Source organism: Schistocerca piceifrons, chromosome 1 (assembly GCF_021461385.2).
Source record: "Schistocerca piceifrons isolate TAMUIC-IGC-003096 chromosome 1, iqSchPice1.1, whole genome shotgun sequence".
Lineage (NCBI taxonomy): Eukaryota > Metazoa > Arthropoda > Insecta > Orthoptera > Acrididae > Schistocerca > Schistocerca piceifrons.
This window is the reverse complement of record NC_060138.1, coordinates 1,142,876,836-1,142,902,591: the sequence shown is the minus strand read 5'-3', so window position 1 is coordinate 1,142,902,591 and position 25,756 is coordinate 1,142,876,836. Positions and strand designations below refer to the sequence as shown.

Here is a 25,756-nt window from a genome sequence, read left to right as displayed (position 1 = left end):
GTATTATGAACGAAATTACCGACTTAAACAACGTGACCGATAGTAATTGTGACAATCCTGCGTTCACTGACAATCAGTGCATTCCAACCAATAATGATGACTTTTACCCTGATAATGAACAAACGAACTCAATTGTCTCGTCTGTTAATTTGACGACAATTGATGACGCAGAACGCTCTATTGTAATGAGCGCTGCCGAGCTTAACACACCCGATTTGGAAAATTCAAGTAACGTACAGACAAATTTGTCTAGTGAAAATGAACAGTGTACTGAAAGTAGGACGGATTTATTTAATTCCGAAATAATGTCTGACAGTGTACATCCGACTGACAAACCTTTTTCTAAATCTCAGAATAACCAAATGGTTACAGTAAGCGAGAAAGTTCCAGATCCACCACTAAACAGCACAGAGAGTATAAACGCTAACTTTGGCTTTGAACAAATTATGGCAAGATTGCTCAAACAACAATTTAGTGAACAGGTCAGACAACAGAATGAGAATTTCAAACAACAGAACGAAAAACTCAAACAATACTTGGATGAAAAATTAGACAATAATAACGAAAATCTCAAACAACTTAGTGAACAGGTCAGACAACAGAATGAAAAATTGGATGACAATTCCAAACAGCTTAGTGAACAAATTAGAGCCGTTGCCGCGCAGTGCCATGACACTAAGGAACAGTTGCGCGTGGAAATTGAGGCTTGTTCACGGAAAAATAGCGAAGAAATTAAGTCTGTTGCGCAAGAATTAAGGGAAATGCAAACAGCCGCAACAGAAACACTCAGAGACGAAATTAGCGGAGTCGCTAAACAATGCTCTGAAAAAGCTACACAATTACGTGATGAGTTTAAAGCAATGACAGCAGAACTTTCGCGCACAATGGATGAAAAGATCGACGCGAAATTCGACCAACAGAACACTCAGATTGACGAACGCTTTAATCTTCACATACAAAACAGTGATACGCGTTTCCGTAAATTTATTCAGGATCAAAACAAAGTAAAACGACAAGTAATGGAAACAATCACAGCACAGAGACAGGAAGACAAACGTAAAATGTTTGCGAAGGCAAAAACGTATGTAGACAATAATATTACTACAGTGTCCGACAAAATTAATACCATAGAACAGTTGAACGCGGAATTACGGGATGAAATTTCTGATCTTAAATCAAAAACAGATACACACACAGTAAATATTCAAACAGTGACAGACAGATTCGAACAATTAGATCTAACACAGGATTGCGATGTCATCAAAGCTGATGTTAAAAAACTGAGCGAAACTACGCGTAAGTTGCAAAAACAGATTAATGCGTCTGATTCTAAAACCGATGATCAGGTTAAAATACTGACTGAAAAATGTGATGAATTTGCCAGTCGTATTGATGTTATCGAAAATACTAATGACAATAAATCAGACGATACTGCACCGGTTTCATTTATCCAAACACCTGAATTTCAAAATTTACAGCAGACAATTAATGAGATCGATTCATCTAACAACACGTTACGTAGGAAGTTATCAAATTTACAACAAGAAGTAACAGAGATGAAAAACATTTCAGTTAATAACATACCACAACAGACGCCACTTTATGAACATGTGTCAGACTCACGCCGCGCGTATAATTTGGGTAATCTACAGAGAGTACGGGACTTAGATTCCGATCAACCACAGTTCAATAGATTCTCTTACGATCCTGAACCTGTTCCATCATACAGAGATGATAATTTCGACTACAAACATTTTCTGTCAGTGAGAAAGTTTAAGGTTTTCAAAAACGATAGAACGCAGATTCACCCACTGGATTGGATTCAACAATTTAGTTTTGCTCTTCCACCGACTTGGCCTGTAACACACAAACTTGAATTTATTTGCAGTTTTTTGGAAGGCGAACCGGCAACTCGTATGAGACCGATCGCGAGACAGTGTTACTCGGTAGAGGAATTTCAGAATGCTTTTCTGTCAGCGTACTGGTCGAAGACGACACAGCGCGGAATTAAAGATCAGTTAATTAGTTTGCCGAATTACGAGAACTCAAATTTTCCGAGTGTGACGCAATTTTTTGAGCATATGGTGCAACAAAACCAGTACCTAAGTGAACCGTACAGTGAATCCGCACTTATACAATTATGCATCTCTAAATTACCACGGTCATTACGAGTGTCGCTTCTAACGGGCCAGCAAAAAGAAAACATTTCAGCATTCAGAGATCTTTTACAGCTCTTGGAAGTACAGCAATCTGATTATTCTTTTGTAAACAAAAACCTTTCGTATAATAACCAAGGTCAACAAACTTACGGTAATTATGATCAGGGACGTAATTTCAATAGGAAAAGTAACAGACGCTTTAGGAACGACAACTACCAGAACTTAAATCACAGACAAAATTCAGATTATCAATATCGTCAAAATTTTCAGCAACAGGAAGCACATTTTGGTAACAATAGACGTTTTCCACCACAACAGCATGAAAGTCAGCCGGTTGGAATACATAACCAACAATGTAATGCACAAGGTCAACCAGGCTTTAATGTTCCACCGCGAGCACGTATAGTCCCTGATACAACAAATAGTAACGTACGTCAGCAAGGAAACAACTACGTACAAAGAAGGCAGTATTTCAATTCCTATCGCAATACACCGTATAGGAATGACTATTACGACAGACGTAAAAATAATGAGAACAATTTTCAGCGTACATCTAACAACAGTCGGACATACCAACAGCAAAATTTTACACAAGACCCTATTCTCATGAATGAACCCGACAGTAGGTATCATCCAGAGCGTAATACGTCTGGAAGAAGTAATAGAACTGTGCAAATATTAGAAATGCCACAGAATCCTCCTAATAACAATAACACGTCAGATAGAATCTGACTAGATACTGTACAGATCGCATCTTCCAATAATACAAGCACTACCTTTGACACGCAAAATGTTGTTCGTGAAAATGTAATTACTTTTGACGATATCAGAGACACTCTCTTGCAGGAAAGACCATTTGTTGAGAAAACTATTTCACATCCTGCCATCGAAATTAGAATTGGTCCATCGAAATTCTCAGCAGTAATTGATTCCGGATCACCTATATCAGTAATAAATGAGGAGACTTTTAACGAGTGCAACAAAGAGAATACTTATCCGACATTACCTTTAGGCAAAACCAAAGTGAAGGGAGCAGTATCGAGTAAAGGTGTAGACGTTAAATTACAGACGCATTTATCATTTTGTATTGGAGGTCATACTTTCCACTCAAATTTTTGGATTGTTCCTTTATTGACAACAGACATAATTTTAGGTACGAATTTTCTGGTACAACACGACGCAGTCATTGATTTTCAGAATTCTTATTTAATGTTAAAGGATGAAAATATACAATTTGCTATAGAATTTCAGCACTCACTATCTGCGGAAGAGCAAACAATTAACCGCACAGAGGTCATTTCCGCAACACGTAACATAGCCTGTAATCCCACATTGTTCACAGATACGTACGTACACAACTATAATACTCCAGACGAAGTTGACTACGACGTAATGCAAATGATTTCTGATAAGGTAAAGAGAGCAGTGCAACTACAGACGACGAACGAACGCAATTATACAAAATTCTTTTACAGCAAGCTCCAGTCTTTGACAATGTTCCTGGTACTATGTCCGGATTTATGTATGAATTTCAAGTCAAACAGCACGATACATTTAAAGCTAAGCATTATCCTATTCCGTATATTCATAGAAAACAAGTTAAAAAAGAATTGCAGGATATGCTCGACCAAGGAATTATAGAACCGGCAGTTAGTCCGTACATAAACCCGTTGCATATTGTTAAGAAAAAAGATGGCTCACTTCGCCTTGTACTTGATTCACGTCACATTAATGACATTATTATTAATGAAACTGATCGACCACAGACATTAGAGGAACTTCTACAGAAATTTCACGGTACTGCTATTTATTCTACATTAGATTTGAAATCGGGATTTTGGCAAATTCAACTTCATCCGAATTGTAGAAAATACACAGCATTTCTTTGTTTTGGCGACTGTTATCAATTTTGCAAATTACCGTTCGGCTTAACTATTTCTTCAGCAGCCTTTATTCGCGGTTTGAACACAATACTTCCGACAGAACTTAAGGACAGAATTACGACGTATGTAGACGACATTCTTATCGCAGAAGCTAACTGGTCCGAACACAATCTGATTCTTGAACAACTGTTACAAACTTTTCATGCACAAGGACTTACAGTTAACCTTAGTAAATCGCATTTTGGCAAAACTTCTATAAAATTTCTTGGACACGTAATTTCAGCAGAAGGCATTGCACCTGATCCGGAAAAACTTCAAGCTCTACGTGACATTACTGTTCCTACGACAAAGAAGCAATTACGCAGTTTTTTGGGCTTAATTAACTTTTTTCGTAAATTTATTCATCACTCTGCTTTAGACACACCTATATTATGCCAATTAACAGGTAAAAACACTATTTGGTCTTGGGATAAGCAAGCACATTCTGAATTCATGAACCTGAAGCATGCTTTGTTGAATGCTCCACTGTTATCGCACCCAGATCTTACTAGAAATTTTTCCATTGCCACCGACAGTTCTAACACCGCTTTAGGCGTACACATTTTCCAGGAAATTGAAGAAGATGGTTCAATAGTAATTAAAAACATCGCATTTGCAAGTCGCATTCTGTCACCTGCTGAACGAAATTATTCTGTTACAGAACTTGAAAAATTATGTGTTGTATGGGCTTTCACGAGATTTAGGCACTTTCTTTATGGCATACATACCACCGTCTACACAGACCACAGAGCGGTACAATTTTTACTTTCGGCTAAATTTACTCACGACAGATTAAGCAGATGGAAACTTTATTTACAGGAATTTAATTTTACAATAGTTCACATTCCCGGCACACAAAATGTTATAGCAGACGCACTATCGCGTTCTCTCAGCAACAATCAGCAAGACGTAGCAACCAACTTCTGCAAAACAAATTTCAGTGTCATGTACATTCAGCAAGTAGCATTTGAAAATTTTATTTCATCGTCATTACAGGACATAGCACAAGAGCAAAATAAAGACAATGTGTGGAAAGAAATTAAACACCTTTGGCAAGATAGGAAAAATGTTACGATTAGAAACCATTACACTGTATGCAATGACATTCTGTTTCGCCGCTCTCATCCTGACAGCAACAATTGGTTATTATGCATTCCTGACGAACTGGTTAACAAATTAATTTGGTACACTCATTTAAGTTACGTACATTACGGAGCACGAAAATGTTTTCTTATACTGAGACAGAACTGTTATTTTGCCAACATGGAGAAACGTATACGACGAGTTTTAGCGTCTTGTAAAATTTGCCAGAAAGCTAAATCAGACACCACTTCACATATTCCTCCATTATATCCCATTATACCTGTTAAATTAAGACACATGGCCGCAGTAGATATTTTTGGTCCGATTCCGAGAACTAACAGAGGTTTTTGCTACATCTTTGTCGCTGTTGAGCTCACTTCAAAATTTGTTACTTTCACTCCATTACGCAAAGCTACTGCTAAAACTGTTTCGAAAGCATTTGTGAAACATTTTCTATTTCATGTAGGGCATGTGATGAAAGTGATTTCTGACAATGGATCACAATTTCGATGTGGCGTGTGGACACGCATGTTACGAGCCAGAAACATTTCTCCGATCTATATATCCAAGTACCACGCTTCTTCGAACCCTTGTGAACGGTTAATGAAAGAAATTGGTAAACTGTGTAGAATATACTGCCACAAAAGACATATTGATTGGGATACACACATACTCTCATTCCAAGATGTAATTAATTCTATTCCAAATGAATCCACTATGCTATCTCCGTCTGTTATATTGAAAAACGTTGAACCACCAAACAAAATTAAAGAATTAGTAAATTTTCCTAAATGTCGTCGACTAAGACACCACGAAATAATTGACATTGCGCTGAACAACATCAAACGTGCCGCAGACCGCCGGAGAAGACAGCAAAAACAGGTTTGTACACGCCGCGACTTTCACGTTGGACAGAAAATATTAGTACGTACACACTATTTATCCAGCAGAATAAAAGGTAAGTGCAGTAAATTTGAACTTCTATACGCAGGTCCATATCGGATTCGCAGCATCCCTCACCCCAATGTTGTACACGTAGAAACTTTGAGAACCAGAAAATCGAAAGGCAACCACCATATCTCAAACATTAAACCGTTTATTGAGTGAAACCACTTTATGATTCAACACACTATGATGCCATTTACTTATGCAATTATATTCACATGACTAACTACTGATGATTATCGTATTTTTTCTTGGCAAGTGCCCGGCAAGGTAAGGTTAGCAGGTCGCTTTTCTTGTCGTTACACATCAGACTGTGAACATTTTCCATTTTTTTGTGTGTATGATTGTTTTCAAGTTTTGTTTGTATGTATTGTGAAATAGTTAAGATATAACACACACCAGTCGACTTTGACATTTTTTGCCTTATGCCATCTCAAGATCATGACTGTTTTATATTTTTTGCTGCTGCATTGTGATATTCTGTGTACATTTTTGCATCTGAACACTGTCAATGTCTTTGACATATTACGTTTTCTGTCATGTTATGCTGTATGGTTAATTATGTCACCATAAAGTAGTCATTATTTAGTGGGTATATGATTTAAATGCAGGACATTAATCTTTGTTCATCAATTTCAGAAAGAAATGATGCGTGTAAGAAATAAATTCAACAGAAATGGGAATTTCACCTACGGAATAAACGAAAGAGGATGCAATAACTTTATGAGGAAGAGTAAATGGATCAGGATTAACAAGCATTAACAAGAATATACTATACTCATCGTAGAATAGCAGTCTTAACTAATTTTTTCTTTCAGAATACAAGGTGATTTATGCAGGCTGTCAGACAGAACTGCACATCTTAGTTTTAGTGATGAAATATGTTAGAGATAAGGATTAGTTGTATAATGAGTAATGAAGTGATTTTTTGCGGATGATAATGAATGCTGATGAATAATGAAGAAGAGTATGCTACTATGAATAATGAAGTTTTTCTTTACAGGTGATGATGATATTGGAGTTTTGATGATATGGATAATGAAGTTTTCTTTGCAGATGAGGATAATGTTGAAGTTATATTTAGGCTATGTAGTTATTTAAGTATTTGTTGCAGTTCGTTTTGACAGCAGGTGTTATATTGCACAGTATAATGACTGAAGGTTTTGGAAAGGACAGCTATGAAACACATTTTTATACACATTTCACTACCTGTTAATTCGAAGTTCACTACTTTTCAGCATAGTGTGCGTTTCTTCTTTCAGCTCAATAATCCATTTTGTATTTTTTTTCAGGAGAAGTTTTTCATGATACTTACTAAACCTGTTACTTATTATACCTGTTCTAGTACTTGCATTTTTATTTTTTACCCATTTGTGTTTATCATTTATAAATGTGACCACATATACCGCCTTGTTACATAACCTTGCTACAGCTGACTCATGACGAATGACGTTACCTATCCTCATTTGCAGCAATAGGTCAAAAGCAAATAGTGTTATGCCTCAGCAATTAATTATCGATCCCAACGCAATGCATTGCTAACAAAAAATGTATTACCAGTCCCAAATAGTGATACCAGTTTCAGAAAGTTCTGAGTAATGCTGATCAGCTCTGAATAGTATGTCACTTCAGTAATGACTTCTTAAAAATAAAAATATATATATATATATATATATATATATATATATAAAATAATGCTTTGTAACTGGCTAATAACTGCCACTGTTTATTGTAATGAGACTACTTAAAATGCTCATGATTATTAATGCTATGACTGTAATTAACTGATTTTTAATAATGACTTCGTAATGATCTGAATAATACTGAATGAGGAACAATGTTTTATTGTAATGAGACTACTTATAATGGCCATGATTATTAATGCTATGACAATAACTAACTGATTTTTAATAATGACTTCGTAATGATCTGAATAATACTGAATGATGAACAATGTTTTATTCTATTCAATACTTGCTGCCCACTGAGTGCCAATAATTAATGTCACTCAATGAATTATGTTATTAATTATGCCATTAATTAGCTCTTGTTTTCAATGTTGATACTTTGTAACTGGAAAAGAATGTGATTGTTTAATAATGCTTTGTAATTAGGAAAAAGCTAATGATTCTTACTATATTGAAATGACAAATGATTAATTAACTATGCCATACTTTGTAACTGGAAAGGAATGTGATTGTTTAATAATGCTTGTAATTAGGAGAAGGCTAATGATTAATATTATATTGGAATGACAAATGATTAATTAACTATGCTATACTTTGTAACTGGAAAAGAATGTGATTGTTTGATAATGCTTTGTAATTAGAAAAAAAAGCTAATGATTCTTACTATATTGAAATGACAAGGGATTAATTATGCTTTGTAACTGGACAAGAATGAGATTACTATTGGAATGACAAATGATTAATTAACTATGCTATACTTTGTAACTGGAAAAGAATGTGATTGTTTCATAATGCTTTGTAATTAGGAGAAGGCTAATAATTCTTACTATATTCAAATGACAAATGATTAATTACGCTTTGTAACTGGAAAAGAATGCGATTGTTGAATAATACTTTGTAATTAGGAGAAGGCTAATGATTCTTACTGTATTGGAATGACAAATGATTAATTAACTATGCCATACTTTGTAACTGGAAAAGAATGCGATTGTTTAATAATACTTTGTAATTAGGAGAAGGCTAATGATTCTTACTGTATTGGAATGACAAATGATTAATTACCTATGCCATACTTTGTAACTGGAAAAGAATGCGATTGTTTACTAATGCTTTGTAATTAGGAGAAGGCTAATGATTAATACTATATTGGATTAACAAATGATTAATTAACTATGCTATACTTTGTAACTGGAAAAGAATGCGATTATTTAATAATGCTTTGTAACTAGGAAAAGAAGGTTACTGATTCTATGTAAAACAATTAATGAACATTTTTCTGTAATACTACATACATGGTACAGAAATGTTCAATAACTGGGCTATGAATCCCGCAAACTACTAATGAAGAATGGTATGTGACTTAATGTCCTTCACCTTATGAGCTAACTACCCTGAATTACTGCAATGTCCATTTGTCCTGTCTATCCTAGTGATCATGGAGCACTATCTTTGGTTTTGCACTAATTCTACGTTGGTGTGCCTTGTAAGAGCGTGGTGTTGACACGACATGCTGTCCAGCACCATGAGCGATGAAGACGTTATTATGGTCCCACTGTTTGGTGTACCTAGTGTACTGCCAAGATGAGAACATGGAACATTACTACGACAGTTCAGTGTCTTGGCTACACTGATAAATTCTGATGGGGAAAGAACTTCAAATTGTGTCACTTGGTGTTGTACTTCTGTGGAAAGATATGGACTTTCAGAACAGCTGTGTGCAATCTAAAGTGCTACAACCATGATGCAATCCTTCCCTTTCCTATCCTAATTCTTGTCACATAGTGAAGATCATTTTTTGGTTAACATCATTTGTGTTCATGGGCTATACATTTTTTTAGATTTGCTGAACTCCAGTGCGAGTACACTTATGTCACTTGTCGATATGATTTTTTGCCATTATGTTTATTTATTGCGAAAATTCTAAAGACATTTTTTCGATTTGTTCTGAAGTACAGTATATGTACACTCTTGTCTTTTATACTGTATATACATATTTTTATTTTTGAGGATATGTTCTGAACTACAGTGCATGTGCACTTATGTTAGGTGTTAATATGTTTTCTACTAAACTTCAGTGCCTGTGCACTTTTCTCATTTTTCAATATGATTTGTACTCATTCTGTATGTTCAATACTTCAGTGTATGATTATTTTGCCATTCTGTTTATGCTAAAGAATTTTTTCAGTGCCTGTGCACTTCGTTTTCTGTCAAATAATTTGTATATATAGTTTTCTGATTTACTACTATGTTTTGTACTCACATTTTGTCTTTGTCTGATATATTTTGTACTCGGTGCGTGTGCACAACATTTAATTTATGTACTAAATTTGAATTGTAAAAAATTTCTTGCGATGGCAAGTCCAAATGACTCACCATCGCTGCCAAATTTTTGCCCCCCCCCAGTGGAGGGTTATGAAACACGTATGTAACATAGCAGCGAAGGTGAGGCACGTTAAAATCTTTGACCAGAGAGCCTATTATCGTGGTTAGTATGCGCTTGACCGCGCGAGTGTTACGAGCAGTCTGTGAGTAGTAGTCGTGCAGTACAGTTGCGAGCGGTACGCTGGTGGTCGTCATGCAGAGCGGTCGGTCAGTGGTAGCAGCCCAGTGCGGTTGTGTGATGTAGTCTGTCGGCAACACTGGTCAAGATGCTGAATGAGGTATACTGTTAATTAAGATAACCATCGGATAATGTAAAGTTTATTTATTGTAATTAATTTCCAACAAGTGCCCCCAATAATAATTTTGATTTCAAAAGCAATTTTACAAAAGATTTTATTTAATTGAAGTAACAATTTCGTTCCACTTCCCTTAAAGAAAAGTTTCAGTTTTCAGTTAAATCACAAAAAAAAGGAATATTATTATTTGCAATGCAGTTCCTCCAAGCCGTGCGCAAGAATAAGAGCAGAAATTTGACTAGCAGTTACAATGAGGTAAGAATTTAATTCTGATTTTTGCACAGGGCCAAAGACCGATATTTCGGTTTAGTTGAATTATCATTATTACTGAGATTGTTTTATCACTGAATTGACTTTCATTTTTTTTTGTGGGAGCTTACACCAGAGTCAGATTGCGAATTTCACATTTTGTTGCCTTTGTCAGTACATTTGATTGCAGGGAGGTTATTCTTGGGTCCCATTTATTATTATATTTTGTATTTAAATATTTCTGTGGGGATGATATTGCTTCTTTGGCTCCATTTCTATTAAATATTGCATTTGAAATTTTTGTGGGGAGGTTACACCATTGATATTAGTTTCTGTGTATACATCCTCAAAGAAGTGATATCTATTTGTTGCTATAAGACCCATTATACTTCCACCGCCGGTCGGGGTGGCCGAGCGGTTCTAGGCACTGCTACGGTTGCAGGTTCGAATCCTGCCTCGGGCATGGATGTGTGTGATGTCCTTAGGTTAGTCAGGTTTAAGTAATTCTAAGTTCTAGGGGACTGATGACCTCAGATGTTAAGTCCTATAGTGCTCAGAGCCATTTGAACCATATTTACATCATGAGTAGGATTTCGGACAATCTTTTCTATGCAGTTCTCATAGAAAGCTTTGAGTAATGTTTCGCAGGACGTCTTGTCACGTATACCAATTATATAGCTGCAATTTTCTCAATTGATTGTTGAATGATTAAAGTATCCTCCAATGAGCACAGTGTAATTGGAGAACTTACGCACTAGTGAACTAAGTTTGCGGTTACATGTGGAGATTATTTTGTTGGTCGATAGAAGGATCCGATAATAAGTTTTGCCTGATACTGGGTCTTGCCCATACAGTCTCGCATGCAGTTTCAATTTATGTCTTGAGGAATTTGTCTTCCTTATCTACTGCGACAAATACACCACCTCCATTTATCAGTAGCCTACCCTTTCAATATATACTTAAGTTTTCCTCACGAATCTCACTGCTAACAAATTTGGGCTTTAAGTAGCTTTCTGTATCTAATATTACGTGAGTTCCACTCTTTTTGGGAGCGCTTCGTACTCTGTCATTTTGTTACGAATGCTTCGGCAGTTAATTCTAGGATTTCAATACTCTTGCTTATTCGGGTCAATTATTTGGATCGTATACTGACTCTTTCGCGTCCTCTGCAGCTATCGTTATCGGGATCAGATGGCGATTCGCCTAACACTTGAACCATTCTGGGAGGGACCCTACAGTTGTCAACTCTATGGTGCAAGTACAGGAAGTCGTAGACTGGGTGGTCACAGAACCTTCCAAGTCTCTGGTTCAATCCTTCCGCTCGACTCAGAACCAGTGATCCATGATCAGCTCTGATGACAATGCTGCAAGCTGTGAGCTTCATTGGAACACCATAAACAAGTCAGGACTTCCCAACATTCTCAGCCGGTCGCTGGAATGATCCAAGTATGACCTCAGCACACACGACTACGGTGAAGTATTGCGTGTGAGAGCATGCGCAATTTTATTTATTTATTTCATGTTACGACCGTGAGGTATCAAGGGATCACACTTGATCGCCATTTCATATGGGAACACTACACTGACGACACCTGGAAGAAAACTTGTGCCTCCATAAGAGTCGTTTTTTTAACTTTTTATTTATTTATTTTCTGAGTCATCTGGCTACCGACTGGTTTGATGCGGCCCGCCACGAATTTCTATCCCGCGCTAAGCTCTTCATTCCAGAGGTAACACTTGCAGCTTACTATCTCAATTATTTGTTGGACGTATTCCAATCTCTATCTTCTCATACAGTATTTACCCTTTACAGCTCCCTCTCGTAATATGGATTTTATTCCCTCATATATCTTGTTATCCTGTCTGTCCTTCTTGGCACTGTTTTCCATACGTTCCCTTCTTCGCCGATTTTGCGGAGAACCTCAAGCCTTATCTTATGAGTCTATCTAATTTTCAACATTGTTCTGTAGCAAAAAGTTTCAAACGCTTCAGTTCTCCTTTATTCCATTTTCACTCTGTCCTCGATTTATCCATTTCTTGGCAGAAAAGTTCAGTTAAAAAACACAATAATTGACCGATATTACACACTGCAGGATTCAAATCCAGGAGGTTCAAGGCCTAAAGAGAGAAGTGAGGATCTGGCATCTTGAAGTAATTCAGAAGTGGAGCCGTAGAGAGGTATGAAGGAGGTATGGATGGGGTAAGGGGGGGGGGGGGAGGTAGTGGGAGTGGCAGTGGGTGGTAGAGGACGGAAGTAGGATCACCGCATCAACGTCAGGATCTCCTTCCAGAAATTGTGTTTCTCTCGTACTGTTTCGTGTTCCTATGCGACTGTAGATGCTTTGAAATTCCAGTACCTTTGACAGCAATTAGCACTAGAACCATATTCCAATATATCAATCGGGGAATAGTTAATTTTTAATTACATCACTTGAAATTTTTTTTGTCATTTTCTGTTGGTCTCGTCTATCCGTCCGTCTCTTAAGACACCATTTTCTCAGCAACAGAAAGAGCTGCCAAGTTGAAGTTTATGTTAAATGTTGACGTCTGCGTCTCCTTGGGGGTGTAAGAAGTGCAAGCTTCTACGAGGGTTTCCCAGAGAGCAATGCAGCGCATTTTTTTCTCAGCCGAAAATGGTAATACGAATGTAAAACGTTACATACGTATTATTTGAAGTCTCCTGAGGGGGCGCGCCAAGTTTCCGTCACTTCTGACAGATAGCATAGCTGCAGGACAGTTTCAGAATGGCATCTGTAGGTCATGTACGTTACAAGCAAAATACCGTCATTCAGTTTCTCGCTGCATAGAAAGAAAAATGTGTAGCATATTCACAAACGCTTGTGCGAAGTCTACGGATCATCTGCTGTCGACAGAAGTACAGTCAGTCCCAGGGCACGGAGGGTGATGTCATCAGAAGGCGGTTCGGCGGAGCTCCACGATTTGCAGCGGTCGGGGAGACCATCCACAGTTGTCACACCTGACATGATGCAGCGAGCTGATGTTGTCACTTGTTTGAACCATTAAAGGATGCCATTAGTGGAAGAAATGGTTCAAATGGCTCTGAGCACTATGGGACTTAACTTCTGAGGTCCTCAGTCCCCTAGAACTTAGAACTACTTAAACCTAACTAACCTAAGGACATCACACACATCCATGCCCGAGGCAGGATTCGAAACCTGCGATCGTAGCGGTCGCGTGATTCCAGACTGTAGCGCCTAGAACCGCTCGACCACTCCGGCCGGCCATTAGTGGAAGACATTTTGAGGACGATGAGGAGGTGATTCACACAGTGGAGCACTGGCTCCGCTACCAGGACAAGGATTGGTTCCGACAGGACATAAACGTCCTTGTTTCGCGCTCGAGGAAGGCCATACAACGGGATGGAGATTACGTGGAAAAGTGGGGTGTGTAGATAAAACACCACTATTTCGTGTATGTAATTCTCATTATGTTCAGTAAAGAATTGTTGACGAAAAAAATGCATTGACTTTCTGGGAAACCCTCGTAAGTCATTGTAATCAAAGTTATGATCGTTCATATCACGTATTTTGACACTCGCAAACTCACTCATCGAAATCTATAGATGAACTATCTATATACGTATCTGATGCGGTGATCTAGTGGTAAAGCGCGTGCTTGGATACGAAAGGGTCGCACGATCGAAGCTCGGCTGGATAATGGGCATTTTCAGTGCGCGCTGCTGCCTCTCTGGTGCCCACAATAGAAAGGAAAAGCAAGGCACGATGTATGTGGTGGGACGCTACCTTGAAGAAGGCAGTAATCGCTAGCTACACCTTTACGACCGGTTGCCGGCTCAGCCCCTCTCTTGACGTACCTGGGAGTATCTTCCGATGCAGGCGTCGACGAGCTCGTGGATCACTTCGTCGATAGAGGAATGTTGTTTTGCGAGGATCGTCAGTAAAGACAGTCTTTTCTGTAAAAAAAAAACAAAAATCGTAAACGAAAATAATAACAGCGATTCCTTGTTACGTACATGTTGAGGCGAAACAAGCGCTGTAACATTGTAAAAAGTACAGGGGCGAGAGAGTGTGCCGGGAATTACCCCAGGTCACTACTACCGGCGCCACGTCATCATAACGCGCCTGTGCTTAGCATACAAAGGATTCTACCATAATCTAAGAGTGAAATTAAAAATTAAAACAATTTTTGCAAAATTTGTCAGTGTATGCTTCAGCATATTAATGCTAACATTATGAAGTCTCGGAATCATCATGTCAATACGTTTTATTAAATATATTACTTTAAGAGTAAATAATTAAGCTAGAAAGCTAAAAGTTATTCAGAATGCGCAAAACATATATCACAGTCAAAAATTACAGGTCTCAATTTGATCAGGGCAATGTTTCGGTCGAACTCGGCGTTTTTACGAAAACTCGATGGCGCTAAATAATGGACTGAGAAAGACGAAAATTCGTACACAGCCTCAGTTTCATCTAAAAACCTTATATCTGTAACACCTATGAGCTATGTCTATTAGTTTTCAAGTTATCTACCAAAAACCAAATTTGGGGCGAAAATGTCCTTATTCATAATAGATTAAGTATGATATGTATTTGTTAACAGAAAGTTCTAATTACAGCACTTGATTACATTCATTAATTAAAACAGCTGTACCAAGTTTCGAGACTTTATTGTAAATAACAATCATTACAAGGAATCTTAAGAGCCAGTTCTGTTCTTAAAATTCCCGCCCACAAAGTTTAAATGCATGAAATGAACTGCGAATAAGGACAACCATCAGCTGTAGAATGGAATGACGACAGTGAAAACTTGTACCGGATCGGGACTCGAACCCGGATTTCCCGCTTATCGCGAGCGGTCGCCTTACCATGTGACTAACCGTGCACGACTCACGGCCACACCCAAACTTCCAAATGTCGACAACCATGCGCAATATTGTGAGTTTAAATGCAGTCGAGCTAAGACTTTTTCAGTAGCTAAGCCAACTTAACTCACATAAAAATTAAGAAGATTGTAAATTATTTAACGACAGAGACATTAATTAATACGTGTCCGAGAAAGGGGGCATTTAGATGATGCTACCTGCGTCTAGAGCGGTTGACAGCTGATGTTCCATTCGGCGGTCCGCTGCGCCCGTATATAAATAACGGCCAGACGGGCAGTGAGGGAGACACTTCGCACGGAGTTATCAACCCGTGCGCGTCAGTCAAACGCCAGCATACGCTGAGCCTCGGATGGTGTCAGAGCTGGGTACCCAGGGGGGTGAAACTCATATAGGGATTTCCGGTAACACGACGTTGGTTTGGTCCAAGGCCACTTGGAGCGCTGCAAGTTTAGCAATTTATAATCTCGTGTTCCTATTGGATGACGTAGTCTTCCATAATTGTTTTGGTATCGTGGCAACGTGATCGTGATTTTTCGTTTATATTGCAGTGTAAGTATGTTGCTATTATTCTGCTTAATTTTTGGATGCATTCGTAATATTTGATGGTGTGATGATTCAGTATTTACTTTTTTACTTTTGTTTCATATAAAACACGAGGTTGTATCATCACATTACGTTCTGTGGACTCTTGTATATTTGTTCCTGCAAAGAAATACAATTTCCGTTGCTCAGTTTACTTAAAGGGTAAGTATATTTCCTATTTCTGTTAATGTTTCCTTGTATTTAATAGAGAATCCCATGCTAGCAGCTTTTGACATAGTTTGTATTCAACTTTCCGAATCCTGTAATGGAATATAATTCTGGCTTTGATTCGTCTTCCTTTTTGCCACTAAGTACTCTTAGTGACATAATAAGTATCATTTATTGTGCCGTTTACTACATAGCAAATATTGGACGTGTTACAATTGATTCGTAATGCCTTGAGTGTGTTCTATTTCCCGTTTTCGACAGTAAATATTCTGTACAGTACATAACACTCTATCCAGGTAAAAAGTATTTGTTGCTGTTGTATCGACAAAGGTTGTGTTCTCGCATAATAAGACATTTGTTTCGAAGTCACACAAAGCAGGTCCTTCAAGCAGTTGAACATTTACACGTATTATTGTGGCAATATCCAATGCAGTAGAAATCTTCTCGCACTTTAATGCTCAACACAATGTAATACAGATAGACAGCTGCAACTGTTACTAATAATGTACAGTTGAATTTGGTATCTACCATGGTATCTAGATGCTGAAATATACTGAAATGGTACAATAAGCAGTGTTTCTACCGCCTGATAGCACTGTTTAGCACTGTTTAACTAAGTAGTGTTGAGTATAGAATATAGTGCAGCTACGCTCACGCAGTTATATATAGAGTGATGTGCATATCCGTAGTAGAAATGAGAATTTGTTTCGTTTTTTCACTATTTTGTAGCAATAACACATCAGATTACAAGCCATGATAGCAGTTATCAATACTTCAGTACAGGATAGCTGCATTTAGACATAAGCTAATATGATTTTTGATAGTGAAATTAATTTCACATTGAGTTTTCTTTAACATTAATCAATGTAAACCATACCTGATCTTTTTCTCGTTCCTAATTTTTGGTTTGAATAACATTTCAGACACATGAGGATGGATCATACAGGAAGAGAAGAATCCAGTTTGAGATTGAAATTGAAATACTCGTGCAAGTTTCCTGGATGCAGGAGTAGTTATTATGTAAAAATAAATTCCAAACACAAGAATAAACATTTCTATAAATTTCCAGCTGCATCAAAAAGTGAGACATTAAAGAAGTGGAAATTGATCTGTAATATAGATGAAGGTGTCAACTGTAGTTATTATTATGTGTGTGAGGATCATTTTTATGAAGCAGATTTTGTGAACTTTACTAGACACAGGCTAAATCGTGGTGTTATACCAAAGCACATGAAATTGGTGTTGTATCATCCTCGCCTCACCCATCTGTGTTACACCGGTGGTGGTGGTGGTTTCACCACATCGGGTGCAAATATAAGTGTGCACGAGACAGGTCACAATGCAAAATCTACGGTAATACAACGAAGCAGTCCCCCTTTACAGAGCATAGATGATGGTGAGTACAGCTTTTTATCCTCACCTGATTATGACGTTGAAAGTAGTGCAGGTGTAATGGGATCTGGCGTTTCTAAACGTGATTTAACTCCAAGAAAACACAAAATGTATAAATTGCATAGAATTACAGTTTCCAGAGTGTGTAAATTGAAAAAACAGCTACAGAATGAGAGGAATAAATTGAAAATTCTAAAAGAGTTGTATGATGACAGGAAATTCCAGTTAATTGAAGAAGAGTTGAATGATGTGACTAAAACTTTTATTAATAGTCAGTTAAGAAATGCCAATATGCAGCCCACAGCAGTACGGTGGTCTATACAAGATAAGGCATTTGCTTTATCTATCTATAAGCGTAGTCACCGGTTGTACAGATATTTGGCCACATACTTCTCCCTTCCATCTGTCAGGCTGCTCAAGGGAGTGCTTTCCCACATACCATTTGATACAGGACTTAATCCAGCTTTATTAAACTTTTTAGCAAGGGAAGTAAGTAATATGCACGAAAATGACAAGTATTGTGCTCTACTTTTTGATGAAATGTCTCTGGATGATGGTATGTACTATGATGCACACAAACAGCTAATCTATGGGTATCAGGACTTGGGTCATTTAGGACGTTCACCTGTAGCTGCTAGTCAAGCATTAGTTTTTATGCTGAAAGGCATTCACAGAACTTGGAAACAAGTTCCAGCATATTACTTTACTGCAACCACTTTCCACTACACCCATTTGAAATCACTCATTGTTCACATCATAAGTGAACTACAGAATATTGGGTTCAAAGTGGTTTGTACTGTATGTGACCAGAATGCAACAAACCAAAAGGCCCTTAAGCAACTGTGTGAAGCAAATTTGTTGAAGCCCAGTATATTTCATTTTGTCGTCAATAATCAACCAATTGTTACCATTTATGATGTACCACATCTGCTCAAAAACACTAGAAATGCTTTGATAGATAGCAAAATTCAATTTGAACCTCACAAAGCAGCAAAGTTTGAGTACATCAGTAAGCAGCAAAGTTTGAGTACATCTGTACAGTGTTCTTTTTGGATAAAAAAAAATGGTCCAAAACTCTGCCCAAATTAAAAGCACAACACTTTAACTTTTCTGATTCCCATGTTAAAATGAAGGTAAAAGTTGCTGCTGCACAAATGAGCCATACTGTTGCACCTGCAATTGAAACATATGTTTCTACTCACACATTACCATCTGAAGCTATACACACAGCTGAGTTTGTGGAAAAGGTAGATAATCTCTTTGATTCACTCAACAGTAATGAGCAATATCCCAGGGATGGAAAACAATTTAGATGTGCTTTATCAGAAAATTCGCCACATTTAGAAATGTGGTGTAGCATATTGAGGGAAATAGGCAGCTGGCAAATAATAGATTTAAAAACGGGAAGAAACAAGACTAATATGTTTAGCTTCATAAAAGGTTGGCAGATTACATTACAGTCTATTATTTTCTTGTGGAAGACCTTGAAAGTGGTTGGCTTTAAGTTCTTAAATTTAAAGGCGTTCAATCAAGATGCTTTAGAAAATTTCTTTTGTTGTATAAGACAACATGGTATTGCTAATACAAACCCAACTTGTTTTCAGTTTGTACAAGCTCTGAAGACTTGTGTTGTCAATCATATGACTTTGCCTTTCAAAGCCATGAGTGTACGTAACTGTGAAAATGATGATTACACTCCCTTGAGCAGTTTGTGTCACTTTTTGGCAGCTAGTGGTAGGAGTGAACATTTAAGTGAATGTGAGATGAAAGACACTGATACACCTGAGCAAATTTATTCTTACTCAGATGGTATCATCGAGTCTGTAGAAGATCAACAATCCTTAGCCTATGTAGCAGGCTATGTACTAAAAGCCATAGATGTACCAGATGATTGTGAAACATGTAATACCAGTCTCTACTCCTCTGTTGTGACTGAAAATCATTTGTTTACCTCATTTAAAGAGAATAGTGAGGAGCATTCTCATTTGAAAAATGCAAGTGAAAGAGACATGATTTTCCTAAGGGCACTCCATTATCAGCTGTATGAGTATCTAAATAGTCATGGTCACACAACAAAACTACATGATAATTAAAAAAAACATTTGTTCTGTCTCATACAACAATTTGTAATAAACATGACATTAAAGAGAGACTTCTGAAGACAAGTATTCCATTTATAATATACAAGTATGTGAAAGAAAAGAAATTTACAGACAAGAGGAAATTGTGTATGCAACAACTTAAAAAGAAGTTCAAATCATGTTAAAAGACTTTGTATTTTGTTTATTATGTGTACAATGAGAGTAAGCTCCCTATACATATACAAATGTTCTTGTATCAAAATCATGCCTTTGACTTGTTATGACAATATCTGGTAATTCAGCAGGCACATAACTTAACACTTTCTAGATGTGATGATTGGATTCTAAAAGTATAATGAATAAAGTGCTGTCAAGGGGAATTTGTGTTAATTTTCAGTAGTGTACCAAACAGTGTTTTCAAAGAGGAAGTAAATAAATAAAAATGTTAAAAATAAATGTTGTACCAGTGTCTTCTTTCATTATTTAAACATGATGGGTGTTGCCAAAATAACAGCCAAGTTGGGGAAAAAAGGAAAAAAAAATTGTGTGTTGCAGTTAATTTTCTTTGTATGTCTCATTGGCAAAAACATTTTGGCTACATTCATGGAGTGTCTACCTGCTCTGCTCCCAATTTGTTTTTCAGTTGATGTAAAGTAGCATTTTGTGTGTTTCATAAATTTATTTGAACTGTGCAGAAGTTCAATTTCAGATGACTGAATACCCATAAATAACAATCAACAGAAAAAATAATAAATCGGATTTTGTAGACTTTACAGTACATCCTTGGTTTGTAACACAGATTTTTTTGTAAATGACCTCTTGGTTATCCATTAGCTGTGTAGTTATTTATTTGTGTAACCTACTATTCCACTTTCGATCATGCGAGTGGACATAATGTGCTTTAGGATATGTGGAAACGTAAAAATCATTTATATATGCATGCAATGTCAGATGATTTTGTAGTCTGATATGTGCTAAAGCTCGTTTATTTCCACATGATAACGGCCACATGGCCAAAATCGCAATATTGAGTTTTACAAAAAAATTTCACAGCCAAAAGGTGACGTCGTAATTTACGAAAATTTTCGCAATGTAAACTGCAGCTACGAGTAGTTAATGTGTGCTTTTGATTTAGATTTCTTTTATATATTACTTTGCAAGATCTCAAAAACCTTTATTACTGCATTATGCGGCCCACATTCAAAGAGTAAATGAAAAATATTGTCATCTAATTCACGTATTTAGAAATAAACATAAGAGATTTTCGCGCCATATTTTTTCGTATTGAAGTTCACAGCCAGGCCACAAGTAGCGCTGGTGTCGTTCTGTGTTTCCGTATAATAACGTGGTCTACGCACTTCTACTATATTGGTGTTCTGTGTGGGCACCTACCAAAGGCATTTTCGGTAAAAGTAGGAAGTGAACTCGCGAGAAATGAACACCATCCTACATCGCTTGGATTTCATGGAAGTAACTGTTTGCGTGCGGCCCATAATGCTGACAAAACTGCGTGGCAAGTGGCGATATTATTTTCCACTTTTAAGACCAGCAATGAACTTCTGGTGATTAGTTGTCAGGGTGACAGACCGTTTTATCTGGAACTTTCCGTGGAGGTCACCTCTGAACTGGTGATAGTGCTGTTTCCGACAGGGAAATTATTCTTACTGTCACGAATATTGTGATATTTTCTGCGTGTGAACTTTTAAAGACTATATCAATCAGTCAGAATTCAAAGCTTTTATTTGTAGTCGTTATTCCTGACCCAACTGAGTAAACAGCAAGTAGGAACATTTTCTTTCAGTGAGTACAAAGAGTAATGTAGACTTGAAGACTGGAAATTATGGTCAGTACGTTCTCCATCGCTTTCTGGCTGACAGAAAAAATAGGCTCTTGTAAACGGCAAAAGTAGAGCACGAAAAAGACAATTTAAGTGTCTTTTCATAACAATGAAACAGAAATAGTGAAGACCAGTTGGATTATTTACCCGCCGCCCCACGATGTAATGGGTAATCACCCAACAGTCTTCTGCCACTGAAGGAATATGTGTGCTCGTAAGCAACTGCATTAGAGATACCAACTATTTTGAACAGAGGGGGCTCCCATTTAGGGATGTTCCAATACAAGTAAATACAAGAAAGAACGCGATACTTTTGCTACGATACTGAGTACTTTTAGAATCGAACCATTCTTTCGGTACTTACTCGGTATTGGAGGAAAATTAGTTGTATCGAATCGGTTTCATACCCAGTCATAGTTGCACCAGCTTCTGAAAATAAACGCTCACTACGTAAAGATGTTACGCCGGCTATAAGATATTGTTGACCACATTTGTACTAACACGGAAAATGACTTTCATGTCTGCCCGTTCTACAATACGGTTGTTTTCTTAGAGGTATTAAAGGATTTCACAAAAAACGAGGTACTTCGTCACTTTGGTGTGTTTCCTTTTTCTTTTTGTGCCCTTGCGCAAGCTGTTTATGATATTCCCAAAAGCGGATTAAAAATAACAGCCAAACTGTTGCAAAATACAGGTTTATTAAAAGTTGATCATGGTTTCGACAGTTTTAAAACTGTCTTCTTCAGAAGGTTTTGTACTCATTAACAAATGTTACCACATTGTGTGTGGAACAGAGGTGGTATCGTTACGATAAGCGAAACTACAGGAAATGTTTACAAATATAGGAAAGCATACTCACATAGAATCACATATTATCTGTCAGGTAGACCGTCAGAGACAGAGCACCTCGTGTTTATGCTGCTAATAAGGCGAGTACACCGTTCGTTTGTTATATATTTTTACGAGCTTCCAACAGGAGCGATTTATTTACAGATACCTGTGTAGTTACTAGACTATTTTCGTAATTTCTTGCGTGTTCGAGTGCTTGTATTGTATTTTATTGTGTGGAAATGGGGACCTAGAAACGACGGAGAGGCTTCGTCCCTACCGTAGCCCTCAGTGGTACACAACCGCACAACATGCTACAGCAGTCCACTCACCCCACCACCGCCCCACACCGAACCCAGTGGTATTGTGCGGTTCGGCCACCAATGCTCCCCCCCCCCCCCCCCCCACCCCTCGGGAACGTGTCATACCAGACGAGTGTAACCCCAGTAAACACGGTGGTAGAGTAATTATGGTGTACGTGTACGTGGAGAAAGTGTTTGTGCAGCAATCGCCATCATAGTTCGAGTGCTTACTAAGCACAACCTTTTATTTTGATTTTAATAAGAGCGTAGCGTACAGTACCGCCGTTGCTATCGACTCTCGTATCGTGTAGGCTTTTGTTTGTTTTGGTTAGTGTAGCTCAGTGTCAGTTCGACCGTCAGTAAGAGAGCACTTCGAATTCCTGCTGTTAATAAGTCGAGTACACCGTTCGTTTGTTATATATTTTTACGAGCTTCAAACGGGAGCGACTGCAGTAATGGATAGGAACTGTGATTGCTGTGTACAGATGCGAGCTGAGTTGGCGACCCTTCGCTCACAGTTCCAGGCTGCGTTGGATTCCGTCATACAGCATGAGGCTGCTGCCAAGGGTCATCAAGGTGGGGGGTCGGACGCGGGGAAGTGAGGGATGTCGAGAACGTCCCACGTGTCCTCCGATCGGTCTACTACTGTGGCCGCCCCAGGTACTTGCTTCACTGAGGTTGAACCTTCACCTATGGTCGAGTGGGAGATCATTCCAAAGTCTGGCAGGCAGCGAAAAACTTTCCGAGGGGCCGATCGTAGGGCCTCCCCAGTTCGTTTGACGAACAGGTTTCGGGCTTTATTTGTGGCTGACGATGTCTCTAAACAGTCGTCCGCCCTGTTTCAGAGGAAGCTTCTCGGCCCGCAAGGTCTGGGCCTTCACAGAGGGTGGGAGTTGGGAGCTCCAAAGTCAGGCGCCTAATCGGACCCCTTAGGAACATGGTTGCCAAGGAAAGCCAGTGTGCAGCAGCCATATAATCCTTCGAGTCATCAATGACACTTCTTCCAGAAGGGGAGGAAAAGTCACCTGCAAGAAACACCGATAGTTCCGGACTGTTAGGCGACGTGGAAGGAAGACTGGTTCCAAAATACGGGCGACAATCATCCCGGCACACACATTCCAGCTGCATCGATGCTGATGATTCGCTATCACCATACCGTGGGGGTTTTGCGTACTATTCTACAGATGACTGTTACGAAAGTTGAAAATACCACGTAAAGGTAGCCTCATCTGTGAAAAGGATGGATGACACAGATCCCGGGATGGTGGTCGTCCGGTGAAGAAACCAGTGACAAAACTGTTCCCGATGTGGAGAGTCTGTCAGTAGTATCCCCTGCGCGCTGTAAGTGATAAGGGTTGTCATGGAGAATGTTCCACGCAGTCGTCTGGCTTATCCTGCACTGACAGACCAGTTGCCTGATACTGACACGGCGGTCGCCTTCCACAGTGTTAGTCACATTTTCCTCCAAGTCTGGTGTCCGAACGTTTCGGGTAAGTCCTTCGTAATTTCCTGCTTCCTGAAAAGACCCTTTCTCAGAAAACAAAGAAACATTGTCGCAAACATTGAATGCTATGGTTATTGTTGATGGGGGTAGATCTGGCAGAACCTTGCCGCCCGCTGTCCGTTGCCATTTGCCTTTCCGTAAGTTAACACCACGTCGGAAAGCTCTCTATTCGAATACAGAACCATAGTAGACACCTTTGTTATCACGTTCACTGCCAGGTGAGTCGGCAACATTATCAATTACTATCGCAGGAGAGGACACTAGGGCATGGTGTATGAGGAACAGTACCACCCTCTAGGAGGAAACAATGCGTACCGTAACTGTGGCTGCATGGAACAGCGCCTATTAGACCACATCTCTGTAACAGAGTATGACTGAATAAATAGTCTCTAGCATGGAAACCTTGCATTTCCGGATATAAGTTCATTAGACCTTTTTTGTTCCGTAGTCTCTCATCGATCAATCCCTAGAGCTCATACACGGTGGAAAAAATCGCCTCTGTGTATGAAATTTAAACATTAAACGTGGCAGCGGGTCCTACAGAGGTAAGTATGCTACGTACAGAGCTAGTGGCGTGCGCCGGCTGGCTAAAGAGTAGAGGCACCAGCCTTAGGCAGCCTCTGGCAGCTGGCGCCAATTTGGGAAAAGGGGAGAGGGGAGGGGGATAAAGAGTGTGCCATTACAGTCGTATCTCTTTGTATACCAGGGCTGTTCAATAAAGAATGATCATAATTTTTATGGTCATAATTTCTCTCGCTAAAATTTAATCTTATGATATTCTGTTAGCTTAATGTGCAACAAACACGCCATAGTAGTTTCATTGTTGGGACTCCTGGTTACCGCCTGTGAGAGGCAGGCATGGTCAGACATGTTCAGTATCGCCTACCGCTGCATTGGAGGTAACACGCGAGGAACAATATGCGGCTTTGAAAATCTGATTTCGTCTCAACAAATCTTCATCTGAGGCCTATACAATGTTACAGGAGGCCTATGGAGAGTCTGTTCTCCCCTACAGCACAGCTCGAAGGTGGTTTAAAAATGTTTAAAGAGGGGAGACAATCAATCTCAAAGGAAGGTGGACCCGTTGCTCCAGTTACCGCTCTTACGGAAGAAAACATAAACACTGCTGCTGTCATTGTGAGAGAGGATCGACGAATTACCTTCAGATTACTGTATGAAATACTACATATTTGACTGGGTGCCACCCACATGTTGGTGACAGAAAAATTACACATGACACGTGTTTGTGCGCAATGGGTTCCAAGAGTGTTGATTCCCGAACAAAACGACATTCGCGTGCAGATCTGCATGCAGTTGATGTTAGAGGAAGATCCGGAGTTTCTTTCAAATGTAGTCACTCCTGATGAAACTTGGCTACATCATTTTGATCCTAAGAGCGAACAGCAAAGCTCAGTGTGGAAATCTCCTTCATCACCAACCCCCCAAAAAACAAAAGTGGTTGCTTCTGCTG

The 25,756-nt window shown here is 38.6% G+C and overlaps 1 protein-coding gene across 2 annotated transcripts in view; it reads right to left on the bottom strand.

The window, feature by feature from the left end:
- Positions 1-25,756, bottom strand: part of LOC124780881 (short-chain dehydrogenase/reductase family 9C member 7-like) — a 172,440-nt gene that overhangs the window by 32,019 nt on the left and 114,665 nt on the right. For both annotated transcript variants that reach the window (XM_047253812.1, XM_047253813.1), the window contains exon 7: positions 14,560-14,658. In XM_047253812.1, coding sequence (XP_047109768.1) covers positions 14,560-14,658 — 99 coding nt within the window. The remainder of the gene's footprint in view (positions 1-14,559; positions 14,659-25,756) is intronic.